The 23001-nt window shown below is 50.3% G+C and overlaps 1 protein-coding gene across 1 annotated transcript in view; it reads left to right on the forward strand.

Annotated features, from left to right (window-relative positions):
* PLEKHM3 (pleckstrin homology domain containing M3) overlaps nt 1-23001 on the forward strand; it is a 115044-nt gene that overhangs the window by 31758 nt on the left and 60285 nt on the right. Inside the window, exon 4 of the mRNA XM_048483286.1 lies at nt 12687-12832. Coding sequence (XP_048339243.1) covers nt 12687-12832 — 146 coding nt within the window. The remainder of the gene's footprint in view (nt 1-12686; nt 12833-23001) is intronic.

A 23001-nucleotide genomic window follows, 5' to 3' on the forward strand; every position in this document is an offset into this window, starting at 1 on the left:
TTGACCTATTCCTGTAGGATCCCTTCCCTTCCATGCGCCTATAACAGTGATGGCGAACCTTTTAGAGACTGAGTGCCGGGGACGGAGCGAGGGGAAACTGCACATAGGGTATGTGTGTGCCCTGCGCCCCTTCCACGCCCCCACCCTGCCCGAAAATGCCCCCAGAACGTCCCGAAACACCCCGCCTCACCCCCGGTACACCCTTGCCACACCCCCACAGGGGCGTGCGCCCAGTACACCACGTACCCCTCGCCCCCTTGGCACTATGCCACTGCTGAATGCCCAAACTGGGGTGACAGCTTGCGTGCCCACAAAGAGGGCTCTGAGTGCCACCTCTGGCACCCGTGCCATAGGTTCGCCATCACTGACCTATAAAGTGCTGGAGCATTTTCTGTAGGCTCTTGATGGGCAGTGCTGAAGCAAGAGGAGACCATATACTTCCTAGATCAGGGATCTTCAAACTATGGCCCTCCAGATGTTCAGAGACTACAATTCCCATGAGCCCTACCACTTGGCCATGCTGGCAGAGGCTGATGGAAATTGTAGTCCATGAACATCTGGAGGGCCATAGTTTGAAGACCCCCGCCCTAGAGCATAGGTGTCAAACTTGCGGCCCTCCAGATGTTATGGACTACAGCCTGATGCTGGCAGGGGATGATGGGAACTGTAGTCCATAACATCTGGAGGGCCATGAGTTTGACACCTGTGCCCTAGAGCAGTGGTGGCGAACCTATGGCACTCCAGATGTTCATGAACTACAATTTCCATCAGCCCCTGCCAGCATGCCCAATTGGCCATGATGGCAGGGGCTGATGGGAATTGTAGTCCATGAACATCTGGAGGGCCATAGTTTGAAGACCCCCGTCCTAGATTATTCTGACAATCCTTCCTGCAAGAAGAAGAGTTTGGATTTATATCCCCCCTTTCTCTCCTGTAGGAGACTCAAAGGGGCTTACAATCTCCTTGCCCTTCCCCCCTCACAACAAACACCCTGTGAGGTGGGTGGGGCTGAGAGAGCTCCGAGAAGCTGTGACTAGCCCTAGGTCACCCAGCTGGCGTGTGTGGGAGTGCACAGGCTAATCTGAATTCCCCAGATAAGCCTCCCGAACTCAAGTGGCAGAGCTGGGAATCAAACCCGGTTCCTCCAGATCAGAGTGCACCTGCTCTTAGCCACTACGCCACTGCTGCTCACTGCTGCTGCATACTCTAGGTTTTAGAGTATGTTCAGGGTTAACTAATGTGACTCAAATGCCTCCGTGGGCCTGTCGGAGGCATCTCACGCAAACAGTGGCACCTTTCCTTGACACAAGGGGCAATTCTGCTCACAGAAGTCGCCACCATGAGTGGAATCAATCCCAGCATCTCTGATCCGTGCCGTCGGGCATGTAAGCATTTCTGAGGTTTCCGAAGACAAGACCGGAATCTGTCAGACAGTTAAATAACGACAGCGGCTCCAAACTGACGTGGTTCCGAGCCGTGTGAAAGCTCAAGAGCGGCAAGTCGATGCGGCGGTTTGTGGGTCAAAAGTGGTCGCCGGACATCTGGACAGGATCTTCTTCTTTTTTTTTCATTCCCCCCACACTGAAAAGTCTTCTGCAGATTTCACTTCACGGGGGCGGCTGTTTAACCCAACCGGCCGGCCTGCCGTTGGCGGTGGTGGTAATTGGGCCTTGTGGGCCTCGGGTCGGCGTCCTCTGGCTCTCTGCCCGCACCCTCACCCACACAGCTGCAAAAGAGGGGGGGCAGCCTTTGTGGAGGTGGGAAAGAGAGGTGGGGGGGGGGGCAAGCGGGGAAGAAGACCGGGAAGTTTTGCTTGGAATTCTTCAGCCATTTAGTGCAAATTCCTGTAATTACCGTCATTGTGCCCCGTCTGAATGGGCCATAATGCCGCAGAAGCCTTTCCTAATTGAGACCTTACAGGAGGTACAAATCCCTCCTTTGTCCGGGCTGACAAATTAGTGCCAGAAAGTGGCAGGGTCCGAGTGGGAATCAAAGAGGGGCTGCACAAAGATGCGACTTAAGGCTACAGTAATAACCACTCCAGTTCTTCAGGCGAGTGGGGGTGGGGGTGGTGGGGGTGGGGGGCGAAGCAGTGGTCAATGGGGGGGGGGGAAATGAAGGTTTTGTTTTGCTATGCATTCCCTTGACGTGACGGTACCTGAGGGCTGCTTTATTTATTTAGGAAAAGTGATTAAATAGTAATACAACAGAGCGGGCCATTGTCTGTGGCCGCCCCCCCATCCTCCAGATCTCCCCCTCCCTCCTTTGCCTTGGCTAATTGATTGACAATGGGAGCTCTGAGAGAGGAGTTTGCTGGAAGGAATTGACGGGGAGAAGGTGTGTGCGTGTTTCTCTTGTGTGTGTTGGTTTTTTCTCTTCTCCCCCCCCCCCCTCCCCCAGTTTCTTTCTTTGTCCGGATTTAGGATTTGGGGAGAGGGAGGGACAGCATGTGGGATCGGGGGGGGGGCTTTGTTTGAATGGCACGCTGCTGTTTTCTCCCCTTTCTATTTAAAAGATTTTGGGGGGGGGATTTGGGGGGGGGGGAGAAGCTCCCAGACACTCAGGAGAGGGTAAAGAAGGACGTCCCTTTCGACAAGTTTATCTTGGGCGCCAGCGAGCTTTTTTCCCCAAGGGAGGAAGGGGGAAGCTGATTGTGGGGCGCTGGAATCGGAAGGGCAGTTCGTGGCGGGGAAAGGAGCCGGAGTCTTTGTCAGGCCTGGGAAATAGGCCTTGCTCACTCATAAGAATAGCCCTTCTGCATCAGGCCAGCAGTCCATCTAGTCCAGCATCCATCAGTTGCCCTGCAGCAAAGGTGTTAAACAGTGGTGGGATCCAAAAATTTTAGTAACAGGTTCCCATGGTGGTGGGATTCAAACTGTGACGTAGCGCCAGTGGGGCTGGGCGGGGCACGACGGGGGCGTGGGCGGGTATTCCGGGGGCGGGGCATTCCTGGGCAGGGCTGTGGCAAGGACGGTCCTTGGGCGGGAAACGAATGCACGCAGGCGCAGGCTGCCACGCACGCCGGTGCACCTCCTGCTAGACTGCTTCAAGTTCTGCGCACTACTGCTGAGAGGAGGGGCGTAACTAAGGCAAAAATCACGTGGCAAAATCACCAATCAGTAACCCCCTCTCGGCACACACAAATAGTTAGTAACCTACTCTCGGGAACCTGTGAGAACCTGCTGGATCCCACCTCTGGTGTTAAACATGCGGCCTGTGGGCCAGATCTGCCCCTTAAGGGGGCTGATCAGGTCCACGAGCCAGCTGAGGCAACCCCCTCTCGCTCCCATTTTTTTTTTAGGGGGTGGTGGTTTGCCTCAGCTAGCCTGTCCGGTTCCCCCCCTCCCCCTTGCCATTCTGGGGCCAGCCGAGGCAGCTACCCCCACTCCTGATCCGGCCCAACCAAATCACATTTATGTCCTATCAAGCCCTTGTAACAAGTGAGTTTGACACCCCTGCCCTAGAGGGCCAACAAACAGCACAGAGGCCAAGGCCTTCTCTCAATGTTGCCTCCTGGCACCGAGGCAGAGCTGCCAGCTGCCTAGAGGGGGGGAAAAACCCCTGTCCCTTAAAGAGAGGCTTAATGGGATGTTATTTACCGGGCGATTATGTTTGTTTATCTCAGTGCCGTGAAAAGCGTCAGCTGCCTATTTCTACACCATGGGCGTTTGTTAGAAGTACAAGACATTTACCTTTTCCACATTTTATGGCATTTCACCACCATTGCCGGGTTTTATGGCTAAATATATGAGTAATTTAATCAATCCACATCTCCGCAGATATTTTATGCTTGCTCGGCTAAATGTGTTACCGACTGCCCAAACAAGAGGCAGATATCATGGCATCCCACAGGAGAACAGGACTTGTTCCTGTGCAGCGGGCCTACCCGAAACAACTGAACACGTGCTCCTTCATTGCAAAGATTTGGCAGTCTATCGGTTGCTTTTTCTCGAGGCCATCTTGAAGAAATTTTCAGTGAGATCAGACAAGGAAATAGTTTCACACCTGCTTAGTGACCATCATCCCCACACTACTGAATCAGTTGCCAGGTTTTTAACAAAGGCACTTGGATCAAGAGTGAAACCTTTGTGTAAATTTTAGTCAATTGGTTTTAACATAATCTGTATTTTACCACTCTTTATATGCCATTAAAGGTTTTGTATTTGTATTTGTATTTGACATTTACCTTTTGACGCACTGTGGAAAGCTTTCACAGTCGGAATGAACTTCAGAAACACGTTCCTTTAAAATAGGTTTTAGAGGGGATGCAGTCAAATTGTTCTGGATTTGGAAGTGTTGGGGAGGCACGCGGAGAAACTGCAGCGAAGTTAGCGGCCGTATGGCTGGCGTGAGACACCTCTGGCTAGACTTGCAGCATCGTGGTTCGGATGTTTACTCAGAAGTTAAGTATCCAAACCTCCCAGTGGAACTTTCTTCCTTCTGAGCGTGCTTCCGACTGCAACCTAAGCATTACAGGAGGAAACTGAACACCTCATTGTATGTAATGCTGGGTAAACATATAACGGAAGCCTGGTTTCCCCCAGTGGTTTTGTATCTCGTGAGTTCATCTGACGAACCCCTTGGCTAGGTGGCTTGCGTTCTATTTTTATTTTGGCAGTGTAAGTGTCTTGGATGCCCAATGCCTTGTTCGCACCCGGTAAATGCTTCCTGTCCCCAGGCACGCTTTGCCAAGGGAAGGGGTGGGCAGGAAAGAAAAGGACCCTAAGACAGTGGTGGCGGTAGGAATTTATGTAGTATCGTGTGCTCATTAGAAGGGCTCCTTGAGTGCCACCTCTGGTGGCACTCAGAGCTCCTTCTGTGGGCACATCGTGCACACAGGAAGTTCATCAAAGGGCGGAAAATCACCACCACCACCCCCACAAACGAATCTAGGCCTGGCTCTGGCAGCATGATCCTCTTACCTGGGGAGTAAGCTCGGTTGCTGGCTTCTTAGTAAACCCTCCTAGGGTCGTGATTCACCCATTTGAAGAATTGCACGGTTGCTTCTCCAAGCTGACTCCCGAGTAATGCGTGCCTCGGAGCCAACCATTTTTTCTAAACTGAAACCTCAGTATTCAGGTCAAAGTGCCGTGTTGGCACTTTGCAATAAATAGGTGGGTTTTGGGTTGCAATTTGGGCACGCGGTCTCAAAAAGGTTCACCATCACTGCCCTAAGAGAAAAGTGGTTTCTTAGAGGTAGGAGGTACTTACGTGCATCTATTTAACACCTGTAATGGGTGCTTGGGTCACTTAGCATAACTAAAGAGTGGGCGGTGTAGTTTTCCTGATTAGATTCGTGTTTTATGTCATCATCTTTCACCTTGCAGTTCCGGCCTTTCTCGTGGCCCTTTGACCCCGCTGTCCCCCCCCCCCCCCCCCAAAAAAAAGTCCGTGGCATGAAGATCCATTCATTGCATCTGAATCAGCAGGCCCCGATCCACAAAAAACTTCAGCGGGAGCAAAATTAGTTAATCTTTAAGGTGCCGTAAGACACTGCTTTGTTTTTTGTTCCGACCGACTATTGTGACTGCCCTGATGGCATTATTGCCAAGTTCATGTATGCATGGGAGAAGGTCTAAGTGTCTTGGATGCCAAATGCCTTGTTCGCACCCGGTAAAAGCTGGAGCTGGTAGGAGCAGCAGTGGCGTAGGAGGTTAAGAGCTCGTGTATCTAATCTGGAGGAACCTGGTTTGATTCCTCCCAGCTCTGCCGCCTTGAGCTGTGGGAGGCTTATCTGGGGAATTCAGGATTAGCTCTGTACACTCCCGCACAAGGCAGCCGGGTGACCTTGGGCTAATTACAGCTTCTTGGAGCTCTCCCCGGCCCACCTACCTCACAGGGGGTTTGGTGTTAGGGGGAAGGGCAAGGAGATTGTCAGCCCCTTTGAGTCTTCTGCAGGAGAGAAAGGGGGGATATAAATCCAAACTCCTCCTCCTCCCTCCTCCATCCTCCCTCCTCTGCCACTCCCTCCTCCCTCCTCCCTCCTCCCTCCTTTCTTCTTCTTCTTTCTTCTCTTCTTTCCCTTGTTCTCCCTGAGGGAGCTCTGCTCTGTGAGAAGGAATCCTTCCTCTGCGTTTTAGGCAGATGCAAATTGGCCTTTTTCACAAGGACTGAGATTCAGGCTAGTGTCTCGGCTGGCCCAAAGGTTTCTGCCCATTAAGCCTAATGCCCTTCCATTGTCCCAATCTGAAATCCCCCCCTGAAATTGTCAGGCTGATCCAGGAGGGGAGCAGGCAGGAAAAGTGCACTTTGCAGGTGGAGATCTTTGTGCCTGCCGAAATGCTATCCTGAATCCGAGCTGTTCTAGTCAGCCTGGTGGCATTTGTCCTGCATCCCTGTGCCAGGTGCGTCCGGCAGGTGGACTAGCCCTTGCCTTTCTTCCCTCATTCCTTTCCTCTTAACAAGCATAACCACGTGGAAATCGGTCCTCCTCGCTTTGCCGTCCCCTTTGTCGCTGCCGACAACTTCGAGGGCACGGGTGTGCGTGCATGTGTAATGTTGTGAGGTTTTTACAATCCTGAGGCTATAAAAGCCAGGCGATAAAAGAAAAAGGCAGCTGGTTTCAAAGGTTAAGGCTTCCCCGCTGCCAATACTTCACCTCCTCGCGAACGTAATTGAGATATATATATGTATTTTGCCTTTTTTTTTTTACTAGCTTGGACTATGATGTTTACAAAAGCTGCGTAGAGTAGGCTGTGATTTGTCTCCCGAGTTCAAGTGCCGTGCAGATTGGCCTGCAATGAGAGAGGCAGCCAGGTTGTGGCTACAGGGCAAAGCCTCTTAAGAGACTGCAACGCAGCAACGTATTTTCCTTTCAAACTGAATAGGACATAGGATTGTCAGCTTCCAGATCTCCCAGAGTTGCAGACATCCGTTCCTCCTCTTGGAGAAATTCTCATTGATTCAGAGGGTGGACTCCGTGTCATTATACCTCATCTTTCCCAGGCTCCGCCCCTGTCCTTCCCAGGCTCCACCCCCAAATAGCCAGCAGTTTTCCAACTCAGTGCTGGCAACCCTAATTGGACAGCGTGCATTTTTCGGATCCAATTTGCTTCTTACTGGCTTCGACTGGTTAGTCAGCAGCAGACTTTCCTAGGCAGGAAAGATCTGGCCACCGTGATACATGTCCTGGTTACATCTGGATTAGATTACTGCAATGCACTCTACATGAGGCTACCCTTGAAGAGTGTTTGGAAGTGTCAGTTGATACAGGGTGCTGCTGCCAGGTGTTGATTGGAGTGGGTCGTAGGGATCATACCATTCCAGTCTTGGCCCATCTACACTGGCTTCCATTTCGTTTTCAGGCACAACTTGAGGTGCTGCTCTTGACCAACGTGTCTGAAGGGCCACCTTAGTTTTCATCCCTATTGTTACCGCTGCCTGGTAACTTTTAATTGCTCCAGACCAACCAGCTCTCGGCAGCGCAGGGGAACAGAAACGGGACCCCGATTAACAGCGAAAGTATAATGAAATAAAAGAAGGTTTTATTGAGATGCCGCATCTCCACGGTCGGCACCTCCGCGACTCACAGCAACTGCGCTTCGCTCCAGCAGCTTTACAACGCCTTTTAAATACACTTTCTCCGCTGGAGTCCGGGGAATACAGGTGACAGCTCTACAACCATTCGCTACACAGAATACATGACAACCAATCATACATCTACAGGTACATGAGAACCAATCAAAGTCCAGTGGGCAGTCCCTTCTTGAATTTCTCGCAAAGGTGCAAAGGCAGGCAAGGCGATGACGTAGGCAATAAAAGCAGTCCTTTGGGTGCTTGGGGGTCAGGAAACTAAACTTGATGATCACGATGGCACCCTATTCGCCTGTTGCGTGATTAGGGCAGATTGAGGCGCTCCTTCCGGGTCCCTTCTTTGTCAGCGCCCTTAAGGGTTTTGTATAAATGAAAGGGACATGACCAGGTGGGAGCAGGGTGGATTCCTGCCTTGAGCCAATGAGGTTCCATGCAGACACAAATACAAAAGATAGCTATAATTCCTACTTTCTACCTAATACAGTTTGTTCCTACCTATCTAATACAGAAATAAAACATTGTTCCATCTTTACTCAAAACAAGTCCGGAAGTGCAATAGAATCACTTCTGGCTCCGCTATCACTATGTTATAAGCAACTCTCTGGTTCAAGAGCTGTAATCCTCAGGCAGATCTCTCAATAAAGACCCTTTTCCTTCATCGTCTTTGGGGTTCTGCCCAGGGGTCAGTACCAGAATGGATGTTTAACTCTGATGGAAAATCAGAGGGGCCGTGGCTCTGTGGCCGATCCCCTGTTTGCATGGAAAAGGTGTGCGGTTCAATCCCAGTGAAACAAGGATCAAAGAATATAGTCTATCTCAGATAAAGATGTTAGTAGGGTTGTATACTCCCCCACCACAGAACTCACCATGCCAGACCTTCTTGGTTGTAGAAGGCTCTGCCTGAGTCCTGGTCGCTCAATGAACTATACATGCTCTTGCATCAAAGTACTGCGTTCAGGAATTCTCAAAATAATGGTTTGGGCAAAGGCTTCACGTAAAAATGAATTATAATTCTCATATTCATCCGGGACTGTATTCTAATGCGGAAGCTTACACTTTCCTCAACCACTGCACCTCAACTGACTGTACTAGCATCTTTTTTTGAGACAGTACAGGTGATGTGAAATGCCTCTATCCCAGTGATGGCGAACCTATGGCACGGGTGCCAGAGGTGGCACTCGGAGCCTTCTCTGTGGGCATCGCCAAGACACAGAGTTCATCATGGTAATGGAAAATCACCCCACACACACACACACACACATCTAGGCTGGCCTGGGCCACTGAGAACGATGTGTGCGCACCGCGGTGAGCAGGAGGACCTCGGCTGGATGCAGCCTGGTGCCTGCGCCCGGTGGCTGCTGCCCGAGGGGTGGGCGCAGAGGAGGCAGAGAGATGCTAGAGAGGCACAGAGCCGTGCGCCATGTGATTCCTGCTGGAGGCTAGAGCAGGGCTGGGTCTCTGCTCAAGCAGGTGGGGTGGAGGAAGAGTGAGCCAACCGGTTTTCTAAACGCAAACCTCAGCATTCAGGCTTGAATTGCCGGGTTGGCACTTTAAGCGATAAATAAGTGGGGTTTGGGTTGCCATTTGGGCACTCAGCCTCAAAAAGGTTCTCCATGGCTCATTCCGCACATGCAGAATAATGCACTTTCAAACTGCTTTCAATGCTCTTTGAAGCTGTGCGGAATGGCAAAATCCACTTGCAAACAGTTGTGAAAAGTGGTTTGAAAACGCATTATTTTATGTGGTGTGGAAGGGCCTTATCACTGCTGTGGTCCCTGATGAGGAGCGGCTGCTACTTGGAGGAGACAGGGATGCCCCTGATAGGCCACGGTCCAACTCCATATAAGGCAAGCTTCACATCTTCCCATCGGACTGTCTGAGCAGGGAAATGCGCACTTATTCAGCACAGCTACATTTTACTTGCATCTGTAAAACTGATAACAACAAGAAAACATTCTCCATTGCAATATAACTGTCCTTAGAACAAATCACAGAGAAGACGATTGTGCTGTAAGCTTTTGAATCCAGGCGGGGTGCTCTGCAAAGCTCCCCATCCCCCAGCTCTTTCCGGTCCTCCTTTATTTATTTTTTTCTTTTTACAAATAGCTTAATTGGTGTGTGCTGCTGAGTTATATTCGTCACCGCGCATCGCTTTGAACCTGGTAACATCAAAGGCATTAACTGCTTTCATAACTCTATACGAAGCGGATCATAGAAATAACCGGCCTTGTAATATAAAACCTGCCCAGGGAAGGGAGCGCCGTGTGTGTGGTTTTATAGTTTAACCTGTCGGGTGGAAGGTGGCGGGGAGAGAGGGGGGGGGGAGCTGTGGCCGCAACGGGGGACTGTTCGGCCGGCTTCGCATCTTCCTTGTGAGGTTTCCCGTTCCATAAATCCCTGAGCTGTGCAGGCTCTTGCGCACATTACGCTGTGTGACCCAGGTCAGGAATGTATCATCAAGGAAACAGAGGGCAAGTACAACTCAAGTAATAAACAAACGGTTACAACAGGTTTAACAGAGCTCACTTGCCTGCAAAGAGAGTACAGGCAGCACTCAGGAAGAAGAGGGGCATCTAGCTAGAAGGGTTTCCGTAGCTTCGGGAGGGACACACATGGAGCGGTGAGGGAGGTAGGGGGACACCCGCCTAGCCAGCCTGATCAGCCGAATCGACCCTGGCGATCAACGGGGTGACAGATCTCGCAGGGTTTCCGTACTTTGCCAAATGCTGAATGGGATCTGGCACAGAATTCAGCAACCTGGGAATTTAAGCTTTGGGTTTTTAAAAGCCCTGGTTTCCAGCCCTCGTGGTCTCTGGTTCGAAAGCGCGTCTGCAGTGTCCATGAGCAAATTCCCTGTTATGCAGTCATATTCTCCTCCTCCGGTTCTCTTCGCATGCTAATCGTCTGCAACAGTCATATATTTTTTTTTCAATTGTGATGAAGAGAGAGGTCCTCTCCTTCACATAATCTGCCTCTGCTGACTTCAGCGGGGGGCAAGAATGCTTCAATTCTAGTGAAGAACTTCTGTCTGGGAGAAGATAATAGCCAGAGCCTTCCCTGTCCTTTCCCGTTCCACAAAACCGAGGTAACTTCTGATGCCACAGCTGTCCCATGTATCTGTTGTCTCCCATGAGGTGTCACAGAGGGTAGGTGGGACCAGTTAAGTTCTCCGTCGGCCCGTCACAATTTTGTGCATTGTGAAATGAGATGGTGGAATTTTGCACAGCTTGGAATAGCATAGTGCAGCAGTGGCGAACCTATGGCACCGGTGCCAGAGGTGGCACTCAGAGCCCTTTCTGTGGGCACGCGTGCACAGAGTTCATCATGTATGGGGCGAAAATCACCCCACACACACACACCTAGGGCTGGCTCTGGGCATGATCCTTACCTGGGAGTAAGCTCAGTTGCTGGCAATGGGGCTTGCTTCTGAGTAAACCTCCTAGGGTCAGCAAGGATTCACCCATTCGGCTGCTGCACGGTTGCTTCAATTGCTTACTCCGGTGCAACATGCACCTCGAGTCAACTGTTTTTTTCTAAACTAAAACCTCAGTATTCAGGTGTTAAATTCACATTTTGGCACTTTGTGATAAATAAGTGGGTTTTGGGTTGCAATTTGGGCACTCAGTCTCGAAAAGGTTCGCCATCACTGGCGTAGTGTCATAGAAGTGGTGGTCAGAAAATATATTTTTCTTGTTCTAGAACTATTTACTTGAGGTCTAGTGCTTAATCTAAATGTGCTCCTATTGGGATTGAGTCTTGTAGCCCCATTACGACCAACAAAGTTTTATTCTTGGTATAAGCTTTTGTGTGCATGCAAGGGACTCCTTATTACCCTTGGCCCATGGGAGGTCCATTTGGCCTCAACCCAGGCTAGGGCCTTTTTGCCCTTGGCCCCTTCTTGTCAGAACAGTCTCCCAGAGGAAATCGGGCTCTTGCGGGATTTCATGGAGCTTCGCAGGGCCTGAAAAATGGTACTGTTCCACCAGGCCGATCTTTGACTACCAGTCTCCCCTGGGGCTATGTGTTTCCTTAGCCAAATCCAAATCCAAAACCTTTATTAGGCATAAAACCGGTGTGTGTCATGAATTCCAAATACAGTAAAAGATCATTATTACACAACTTTGTAGTACACAGAGTAAAATGTAGCAACAGCTTCAGAGATTTCCGCGCATTAGAGTTATTTAGAAGTTTGTCACTTTTACCTTATCAGAAAAGAAGCATAAAATCCTGTTGGTAGTACAGTTCTCAAATCCGTTCTGAAGTTGTTATATTTTGAACAGTGAAGCAGAATATGAGAAAGTGAATCAGTTGTATCAGGACAGAATCGGGACAGCAACGCCATTTTGTGGGATAATAGAGAAGCGAATTGAAGATGTACTGACGGAAAAGAGTTACATCTTGCTTCTAGTCATGACCCATCTACAATTATAAATTAACAAGATGTTCCAGGTATATAGTAGGGCTAGATTGCTGAGGGATAATCCTGTAAAGTATCATTGAGAGCAAGTAGCTTTCTATTGCTCAGGAGAAATTGATATTCTTGATCAAATAATCTAGACTTTAAGCGATGGTAAATCTCCGGAGGGGTGAGCATTTGTAGGGCCTCCCAAGAGAAGCCCAAGGAAAAGATCTTTTTTTCAATATGTAGCCACCATTTCGAAAGCTGAAGCTCTCTCAATGTGTCCTTAGCCCAGAGGTAGGTTTTCTTCTTCCGCTTGGTTTTTATAGCTTTTAATGTAGTCCAGTTTATTAACTTCTGATTTTATGGACTACGTAGGTTATTTTTATCTTATTGTTGGGTTCCGTTTCATTTTTAAATCGTGGGTTTTGGTCGAAATGGCTTTTATGCATCACACTTTTGATTGTAAATAAAAATAAATGAATGAATGAATGAATGAATGAATGAATGAATGAATGAATGAATGAATGAATGAATGAATGAATGAATGAATGAATGAATGAATGAAAACTAAGAATAAAACTTTCCGGGTCTTAAAGAAGCCACTGGACTCAAACCTTTTTCTGCTGCTTCAGACCAACACGGCTACCCACCTGAGTCTGTGTTCTTCTGGAGACTTCATTTCCAAGGACAACGATTTAAGAATTCAGCTTTTTATATTCGTCCCGTCTTTCTTTTTCCCCACCCTCGGCAGGCTGTCAGCGCTCCATAGGCCTTTCCAGTGGCAAAGCAAAGGTGTGCAGCTACAGCGGCTGGTATTACTGCAGCACTTGCCATGTGGACGACACCTTTCTCATTCCTGCGCGGCTGGTTCATAACTGGGACACTTCAAAATACAAGGTATGAAGTTGACTTGGCGACGGTGCTATCAGGAATGCCTTCTTTTTGGTCTTAATAATGAATAAAGGTAGAAAGTCGGCGTGAGTTTTTGGATATCTTAAGGATGAACACATTTGGCTACCTTAAGGTGTAACGCATTTTTGTTCCAGCACAAATTTTCATAGAATTGTAGAATCATACAGTTGGAAGAGACCCCAAGGGCCATCAAGTCCAACCCCCTGTAATGCAGGAACACACAATCAAAGCGTTCCTGACAGATGGCCATCAAGCCAGGAGAAGCAGTGGCGTAGGAGGTTAAGAGCTCGTGTATCTAATCTGGAGGAACCAGGTTTGATTCTCCGCTCTGCCGCCTGAGCTGTGGAGGCTTATCTGGGGAATTCAGATTAGCCTGTGCACTCCCACACACACCAGCTGGGTGACCTTGGGCTAGTCACAGCTTCTCGGAGCTCTCTCAGCCCCACCTATCTCACAGGGTGTTTGTTGTGGGGGGGGGGAGGGCAAGGAAATTGTCAGCCCCTTTGAGTCTCCTACAGGAGAGAAAGGGGGGATAAAAATCCAAACTTTTCTTCTTCTTTAAAAACCTCCAAAGAAGGGGACTCCGCCACATTCCAAGGTAGTGCATTCCACTGTCGAACAGCCCTTAGGAAGTTTTTCCTGATGTTTAGGTGGAATCGCTTTTCCTTCACCTTGAACCCATTACTCCTGGTCCTAGTCTCTGGAGCAGCAGAAGACAAGCTTGCTCTCTCACCAACATGACATCCCTTCAAACATCTAAAAATGGCTATCATGTAACCTCTTAACCTTCTGCTCACCAAACTAAACATACCCAGCTTCCTAAGTCCCTCCTTTTAGGGCATGGAATCCAGGCCTTTTACCATTTGGGTTGCCCTGCTCTGAACCCATTCCAGCGCGTCAATTTTCTTAGACTCTAGTCTGCTTCGTCAGATGCAGAAGAGGAAGAGTTTGGGTTTATACCCCACCTTTCTCTCCTGGGACTGGGAAACAAATCTGCCTCACCAGATAATAGTCCACCCCTCGTGTGGAGGAGTGGGTGGGGGGAATCGAACCCGGTTCTCCAGATTAGGGCCACCTGCTCTTAACCACCATACCAAGCTGGGTCTCTGGTGGGCGCTCACCAGGCAGATATTTGTATGAGAATTTATAAAGACAAAGCAGCAGTGTCCAAGGGCTGTTACAATAAGTTTAAGAGTAGATTTCTAAAAGCTTGGTGAGGTTGGAACTGCATCCCACTTTTAAAAGCTTGAGGACCACTGGGTTAAGAGCTTGGGATGTGATTCAGGAGGTCACCAGCTGCAATGTCATCCCTATTATGAATGTTCTAGGAGGTCTACCCCCTTGCCGCTGCGATGTGGGGATCATAATACACAGTTGCCTTCATAACAGTAGGAACAATGTGGTTCCTCTGGAGCAGTTCCTTATCATCCCTGCCAGCATGATGCTGGCAGGGGATGATGGGAACTGTAGTCCATAACATCTGGAGGGCCAATGTAGTTTGACACCTGTGCCTTATACCACGAAGGATTTTAAACACTTTAAAATGCAGCGTGGTCCACCTTCTCCTCCGTTTTCCCCACCTCGTCCTTTTTCTTTCTCCCGGTTTCTCATGTCCTTCTCCCTCTTCGTCTCGCTACTCAGCACACTGACCTCTTCCGCGTGCAGCCCTCCACCTTTTATTCCCTCCAGAGCTTGCCAAGTCCTCTCCACCTCGGCCCCGTCTGGGTGTTGGGTTCCTCCTCCTGCTTCCCTCCCTCCTCCTCGCCTGTCCAGGCATCGGTTCCGGTGCCTGCTGGTGCCCTCTGTGGCTGTGGCCGTCGTCCCGCTGAGCGGGCACAACTCCCCTTGCCGCTCACCGCCCTGGCCGATTCGGCCAAGTCTGCTGCCTCCATGCCACGCCGCTGTCACCTTGGCCCCATCTGGGCGTTGGGTTCCTCCTCCTGCTTCCCTCCCTCCTCCTCGCCCATCTGGCTGTGGCCGTAGTCCCGCTGAGCGGGCGCGGCTCTCCTTGCTGCCCACCGCCCTGGCCGATTCGGCCAAGTCTACGGGCTCCACACCACGCCGCCGCCAGCTGCCCTGTCCTCCCTCTGGTCCCAGCCAGCTGGCTGGGGCCAGGCTCGGTAGCTGCCTGCCGCTCCCTGCTGCTGTCGACCTTAGCAGAAGGAGGAGGGCTGCCGCCAGCCGTCTCCATGGCGCTCTCACTTGCCGGAGCGCCCGCAGTCGGGGGATGGCCTTGGTGAGGTCCGGGGAGGGGAGAGTCCCTGCTCCCGGACAGCTGTGTTGTGTCCGGAGCCACTGTGCAGGGGCGGGGGAGCCGCATGCGGCTCCCGAGCCGCACGTTCCCGACCCCTGTACTAGAACATCACCCCATGGTTCTAGTATAAAACAACTGCAAGAACTGAAGTTACAAAAAGGTACATCTAACTAGAATTAGATTTGCGTACAGTAGCATCTTCAAGATCCACAGAACAACTACCAAGCAAAGGCCAAGAGAAATTGAAGAGAAATTCTTCTTTACAAAGACAAAAAGAGAAGGAACTGAAAGAGAAATTTGCCTTTACCAAGTGAAAAAAATCTAGATCTAAACAATGTGAACTGCTGAAAAATAAATGCCACTCCCCATAACAATGTGTCCTGTGTAAGGAATTCCATAGAAGCAGAAATAAAAGGCTTTTGGGGTAAAAGTCCATTTATTAAGACATCTTAGAAAGCTCAAGTACACGCAGTGGCAGGAATGGCACTTCCCGCCAGAAGCACAGGTTATAACACCATTCACCCCATCCCCCCTTCCTGCTTCCCATGGGAACCGTGTCTTCATCTCCCGCGCAGAGATAAAGTCTCCGCCGATGCATCTGGCCCATCGCCCGGGCTGTGGAATGCACTCAAGGTTACTTCACCATCAACACCATTGAATCCTTTACACTCTGCCTCCCCTAAAGAAGACCCCTTCCCCCCAGGTTTATGCGGAAAGGCGTGGTTAAGAGCAGAAATAAGGGTGGGGGCTTCAATAATCTCGGAGAACCCAGGTTGATAATACCCAGAGGAATATCCCACCCAAGAGACCAAGTATTGCAAGCGTTTGCGATTAAAGCGAGAGTCCAGGATAGCGTCAATTTCGTAGTGCTTGTGGCCATCAATAATAGTCGGTGGGGGCCTCTCCGGCGGGTCGTGCCAGGCATCGGAAGCGGGAGCCTCCTTGAGCAACCTGGAATGGAAGACAGGATGAATGTTACTAAGAGAGTTAGGCAAACCTAAGCGGGATGTGACGCATTGTAAACCACTTTGGCGATCTGAAAAGGTCCCACAAATCTCTTGCCAAGCTTGGAATATTTATGCACGTCTCTGAGATTTTTGGTAGAGAAATACAGCAGGAGCCCACACGTATAGGAAAATCCGAACGGTGTTTCTTCTCTCTGTGTTGGGGACCCCCTGTCCTAGATTGTCAGAGAGGACCGACTTCCATCCCTCGGCTAGGGATGAAATCCATTGTTGAAATTCTGGGGGGTCCAAAGCTGCTGCGGGTAGTTGCGGCAGCGGCGGGAAGGAACGACCAGACACAATTTCAAAGGGGGTTTTCTTTGTACTACTATGAACTGCATTGTTGTAGGCGTACTCCGCAAACGGAATAAGCTCGCACCAATTGTCTTGGTGGTAGTTGGTGTAACAACGTAAATACTGCTCTAGGGTTCTGTTCGTTCTCTCCGTCTCGCCGTCACTTTGAACGTGGTAGGGGGCGGCGACGGCCGGGGCGGCCCCCAACAACCCCAAAAACGCTTTCCAGAACTTTGAGATGAATTGGGGGCCGCGGTCGGAGACCACCTTAACGGGGGCGGAATGGAGACGATAAACATGTTGAATAAACAGCCGTGCCAACTTAGGAGCGGAGGGGATGGAAGCACATGGGATAAACTAAGCATGACCTTAGGAGATCATTCAAGATAACCCCTGCTGTTTTGTCATGACTTTGGGGGTAATCTGTGTATGAAGTCCAGAGATATGGCCAAGAGGCGGGAGGCAAATGGGAATGGCTATTTCCTCAGTGCTGTTGTGTAGATTTCCCGGAATGGTCTCTCTTCTGCACTATGCCGAGCAGCCTTTATTGTTTGGCACAAACTGCTTTTGCGCATTTCGCGCCACCAGAACTGCCGGCGGGCTAAATGCAGAGTTTTCAAAAAGCCAAAATGTCCAGCCGAACGGGCATCGTGGCAAGCCTCAAGAACCTGCTTGCGGAGGGGGGGAGGGACGTACCAACATTCCCCCCTCCGCCAAACTCCATCCTCCAAACGCAATTGGGAGTCTCCTTCGGCCGCTGGAGGCTCGTGCAGCCCCGCCTCCTCCAGTTCCCGCAGGAAAGGAGAGACGAGACTGGGAATGGGGGGTGGAGGAGAAGTGGACGTTTGAGATCGGGTGACAGCCAAGCCCAACTGGGAGGGGGAAAGAACAGTGCGTGGAATGTCTCGTAAGGCAGCTCCACCCCCCTCCCCGGGTAGGCGCGAGAGCGCGTCAGCCAGTTTGTTGGTTTTCCCTGGGAAAAAATGGACTGTAAAAGAGAAGCGAGAAAAGAAATCGGCCCAACGAAGTTGTTTCGCGGACATCTTGAGGGGGGTGGACAGAGCTGCCAGGTTTTTATGATCCGACCAAACTTGAAAGGGGTGCTTAGCCCCCTCCAGCCAGTGGCGCCAAGTGGAGAGTGCTACTTTGATGGCCGCAGTCTCTTTGTCTCCCACAGTCCAGTTGAGTTCGGCACCAGAGAACTTTTTTAAGACAACAAATAAATACATTCTGGGTCAGTGTGTTTGTAGGATAGGTTCAGTGGTAAACGCAGATTTTAACAGTTGAAAGGCTGTTTGACATTCCTCAGACCAGGAAAGGGGGGCCCCGGGCTTGGCGGACAGTGGATCCTTACCCTTAGTGCGTAAGAGGTCTGTGAGAGGGAGAGTCAGTTCAGCGAATTGGGGTATAAAGTCACGATAGAAATTAGCAAAACCAAGAAACGACTGGAGTTCTTTGCGGTTGGTGGGGGCAGGCCATTGGAGGACTGCGTCAATTTTAGCAGGATCCATTTTTAAGCCCTCGGGCGAGATCCGGTAACCCAAATAGTCAATGGAGGTCTGATGGAAACAGCATTTGGAGAGTTTGGCAAAGAGAGAGTTGTCAAGCAAGCGTTTCAATACCTCTCGAACCAATATTTCATGCTCTTCTATGGTTTGTGAGTAAATTAAAACGTCATCTAAGTATACAACAACTCCTTTGTACAGTAAATCATGGAGAACTTCGTTGATAAGGGCCATAAAAGCTCCGGGGGCCCCACTTAACCCGAATGGCATTATTAAATATTCAAACTGTCCAAACTTTGTGTTAAACGCAGTCAGGTGTTCATAGCCTTCAGCAATTCTGACTCTGTAGTAAGCTTCTCTCAAGTCCAATTTAGTAAAAATGCGTCCTTTGCCGAGTGCATCTAAAAGGTCCTTGATCAAAGGCAAAGGATATTTATTGGACAGGGAGACCGCATTGAGACCTCGATAATCTGTGCAAAGCCGTAAAGACCCATCTTTCTTTTTGACAAACAAAACGGGAGCAGCGTGTGTGTGTTTGGTAGCCCGCCGTATGAACCCGCGAGCAAGGTTCTTGTCTAAGAAGGCACGGAGTTCCTTCTCCTCATTGGGACTCATGCGGTAGATTCTACCCTTGGGTAGTTGTGCCCCTGGTTGTATGACAATTTTACAGTCAGTGTCTCTGTGGGGTGGCAACTGATCGCATTCCTGCTCCTGAAAAACTCTGGCTAGATCATGATATGCAGGTGGGATGCCAATAGAATCGGGAGCAATCACTGAGGAAGCCAGGGAGGGGGGTGTGTCAGGAGACGTTGGGTTTTCTTCCCAATTCATGTGTTCACCGCAGGGAGGGTCAGTGAATTCTAGTACCCTTTCCTCCAAATGAATTTTGGTTCATGTAACAATAACCAAGGCATGCCCAAAACTATGGAGTGTTTGGCCACTGGCGCCAAAATAAAACTAATTTTCTCCCAATGGTCGGCGCAACGGAGGAGAACCGGCTGTGTTTTGTACTGGGCCGGTCCTTCGTTCCCGAGGGGGCTGCCGTCCATTTGGGTGAATGGTATGGGCTTAGCCAGGGGAATTCGGTCCAGACCTAGCTCCTCTGCCACCTGGGGCCGCATTAAGCAGTGGGAGCAGCCGGAATCCACAAGGGCCGAGGCTATAATGCGAGTGTGTTTAGCGGGGTTGGCCAGAAATGCTTGAACAGTAATGGGAGCGCTGCCTTCACTCACCGCATCAGGAGTCGGGCCCATGTCCATGGGGGCTGAAGAAAGGCAAACAGCTGCTTCCCCCTCCTCTAGGTCGCCTTCGGTAACCGCTTTAGACGAGCCAGTGGGAGGCGGCCCTGACCTGCGTGGTGGTTTGGCAGACGGAGTGCTCGGAACTGGAGCGGTTGGTTTTTGTTTCTTGGGACAGTTGGCGGCTAGATGACCTGGCCCTCCGCAGTAAAGACATATTCACTGCTCGGCGACAGCGTTCAGAGGTGGTTTCGGTAGGGGCGGCTGGGCTTGACTTGGTGGACACAGTAGTGGTTTTTGGGCGCGGGCGGCCTCCTTGACGAGCATATTCCAAACGAGACGCCACTTGGGACTCCCAACTGGATCCGTTAATCTGCAATGGTAATGCAGGAACCCGAATTAAAAACACCGCTTTCACGTAGTTTGTCAGTCTGCCAGCATCTGGAGAAGTATTCGCGATTTCATGCCCAGGCTACTCAGGAGGGAGTCGAAAGCAGCCGCCGCATCTAAATTCACGGGCAAAATCTGCAAACGGGCGGTTGCCTTGTTGGATGGTTTTGATGGTGCGGATAGCTTCATTCTCTGGATCTTTGAAAAGCGCCAGCCTAAGGCTTGGAGGAATGCGGTACTAAAGCGAGAGTCCTCATCCTGCAAAATCCAACAAGATGTCACGGACCAGTCGTGGCTGTTGCCCTATCCAGGACTGAGCCGATAGTCCCGTGATTTTTCTCGTGCCACCAGACCGCAGGTATAAATCATCATAGCTCCCCAAGTGGGCATTTCGTGAGTTGCAAGATAGCAGGGAAGTTTGGAAGCGGTCCCATCAAAACGTGGCTGGCATCGGATGTTTGCCAGTAGCCCCGCTCGACGGCTCTTGGCTTCTGCTGGGGAGGTGGTTGCGCTGGTTGAGCAGGTTGGGCAGGCAGCTGTTGTACGAATGGGGATGTGGAATCGGGGGCGCTGGCGCAGAAGACGCTTTGATGCTAGTGGCAGGACCTGCGCACGTGGCTCCCCCCCTGGCACCGGCATGATCAGTAAATAAGTACAGACTCCAAACTTGGCCCTTCCCGGTCTGTTGCCTCCTTAGTTCCCTCTCCAACGCAGCCAGATCCCTCTCCTTACGAGCCATCGCATCCTGGTGCGCATGCAAAGCAGCTTTTTTCTCGCTCCAACTTAGCCAGTTCGGCTCCGCTGGCGGCTTCAGTGATTTTCACTTTGCGCGGCAAGAGAGCCTGAACGCTTTCGCTGCTGCCGCGTAAATCCAGTCTGGAATGTTCCAGGACTTCATCAGCGGACCGACCCATTCTCAGCATATTGTCGTTGGAGCGCGCCTTTGGCACGGTCCAACTCCCGAAGCTGGACTTCTTTGCGCGCTGTTGCCCCGCAAGTTTCGCTCTTGCTGCAACTGTGCCTCCGCTCTTCCTCCCATAGTTGGCGCTCACGGTTCCACATGCCGCTTGGGCATCTCAGAAGTCGCCCCCAGGACTTCCTCATCCCAGTCCTCTCTCGATGGGAGAGGAAACCCGGTCCGGCTGGGATTTGGCAGGCTTTCTTCGGACTCTTCACTGCCTGGAAGCTTAGGCATCGGAGGCACCGTAGCCGCCAGGCCACCGGGTGGCTCCTCGAGGGCAATCTTTATGTTGCTGGCCCTGGATTAGTCCGACAGCGTAATGGATACTCCCCTCCCAATTCCAGGTTTAGTCCCGGTGTCCTTTGGACGGGCCCCAGTGCTGTGCCACGGTGAATCTTTGGGATCACCAAAATACGAAGTCCAGGAATCGCTCAATGGGATTCCTGGGCTGCTGCATGAAAGGTGGTCAAGCCTGCCTCCTCCATGACAGGTTGTATCTGAGGTTTGTAATCCATACGATGCCCGGTAGGAGATCCGGACCATTGCGGCCATCCATAGATTAGCGCTTCCCAAACGACTCATGGAAGTCCCCATGGTCGCCGCTTCACGCCCCTCGCTCCAACGGAGTAAAGGAATACTGGTGGTGATACTTAGGATCGGAAAGAGCCACCAGCTGGTGTCTGCTTCTCCTGCTATTCTCCGAGATCCAGAAGGGAAAGGTCGGAGCCCCCTTTTAGCTACCGCACCTTCCGCAGTAAAATTCAACCTCTCCATCGCAAGACAAGAGGTCCACTGCACAGGAATATAGATGAATTAAGATTCCTGCCACAATGTAAGGAATTCTATAGCTGGTGAAATAAAAGGCTTCGTAAGTAAAGTCCATTCATTAAGACATGTCTTTAGAAAGCTCTGGCACACGCGAGTGGCAGGAATGGCACTTCCCGCCAGAAGCACAGGTTATAACACCATTCACCCCATCCCCCCTTCCTGCTTCCCATGGGAACCGTGCCTCTATCATCTCCCCTGCCAAGCAGAGATAAAGTCTCCGCCGATGCATCTGGCCCATCGCCCGGGCTGTGGAATGCACTCAAGGTTACTTCACCATCAACACCATTGAATCCTTTACATCCTCCCGTTCTCTGGGTAAATGTCTGATTCCCGAAAGGTCTAAATCCAGCCGCGAGTTTAAGCTGGCGAGTCAGAGTTTTGCTGGATTCAGAAACTGGGTGTATTCTATTCACCCTGTGGTATGATTTAGAATGAGGGTGATTTTGCGCTGGCCAACTATGTATAGACTTAGCGAACCCAAGCTGTGAGCTCCCTGGATCAGGCAGGTTTTTGCTGTTGTTTTAGTGTCTAACTGGATTATTGCAGAGAAAAGCTGTGTAATGTTGGCATTGTTTTTATCATGTGCGCTCAGGAAAACCCCACACAGGAATGCTCAAACTTGTGTAGTATGCTGCACAGAGACCGTAATCGTAGGCAGACCTGCTCACCTTAGGATCTACTAGGCCAAATTCAACTTCACTAGACCCAGCAGAAATGTGACTAAAGACAGTGGGCTGTATACATCATGTCATAGGCTTTAGAATATGGATGATGTTGCTCTGACCAATTGTGTACTTAGCAGATTAGGAAACTCCTGGAGATATATATGAGAGATAGAGACAGAGACAGACAGACAGAGAGAGACAGAGAGAGAGACAGAGAGAGACCTGCAGAGAGAAGGACCTCAGTAAGGTATAATGCCATAGTCCACCCTCCAAAGCAGCCATTTTTTCCAGGCCAACTGATCTTTGTAGTCCACAGATCAGTTATAATTCTAGGAGATCTCTAAACCCCACCTGGAAACAGACAACCCTACACCTAGACCTTTTCCGTCATTATTATTTGAGCACTTCTGTCTCATGTACCTGCAAAGTAAGCTATGTAAACTCTTGATACTCATGGTTACCATTTCATGTGAACAGGGTGAACTACGTGTCTTTCAACTTTGCTACATGTGTTCGGAAAGCCTTAAAAACCCCTGGTGTAGTGGTTGAGCAGGTGAATTCTAATCTGGAGAACCAGGTTTGATTCCACACTCCTCCACCTGAGTGGCAGAGGCTTATCTGGTGAACCAGATGTGTTTCTGCACTCCTACATTCCTGCTGGGTGACCTTGGGCTAGTCACAGTTCTTCAGAACTCTCTCAGCCCCACCTACCTCACAAGGTGTCTGTTGTGGGGAAAGGAAGGGAAAGGAGTTTGTAAGCCACCTTGAGTCTCCTTACAGGAGAGAAAGGTGGGATATAAATCCAAACTCCCCCTCCTCCTCCTCTTCTTCTTTTCTTTTTCTTTGTCTTTCTTTTCCTTTTCCCCCTTTTTTCTTCTTTTTCTTTTTTCTTCTTCTTCTTCCTCTTCCTCTTCCTCTTCCTCCTCCTCCTCCTCCTCCTCTTCCTCTTCCTCTTCTTCTTCTTCTTCTTCTTCTTCTTCTTCTTCTTCTTCTTCTTCTTCTTCTTCTTCTTCTT

This window comes from Sphaerodactylus townsendi, linkage group LG02 (genome assembly GCF_021028975.2).
Source record: "Sphaerodactylus townsendi isolate TG3544 linkage group LG02, MPM_Stown_v2.3, whole genome shotgun sequence".
Classification (NCBI taxonomy): domain Eukaryota; kingdom Metazoa; phylum Chordata; class Lepidosauria; order Squamata; family Sphaerodactylidae; genus Sphaerodactylus; species Sphaerodactylus townsendi.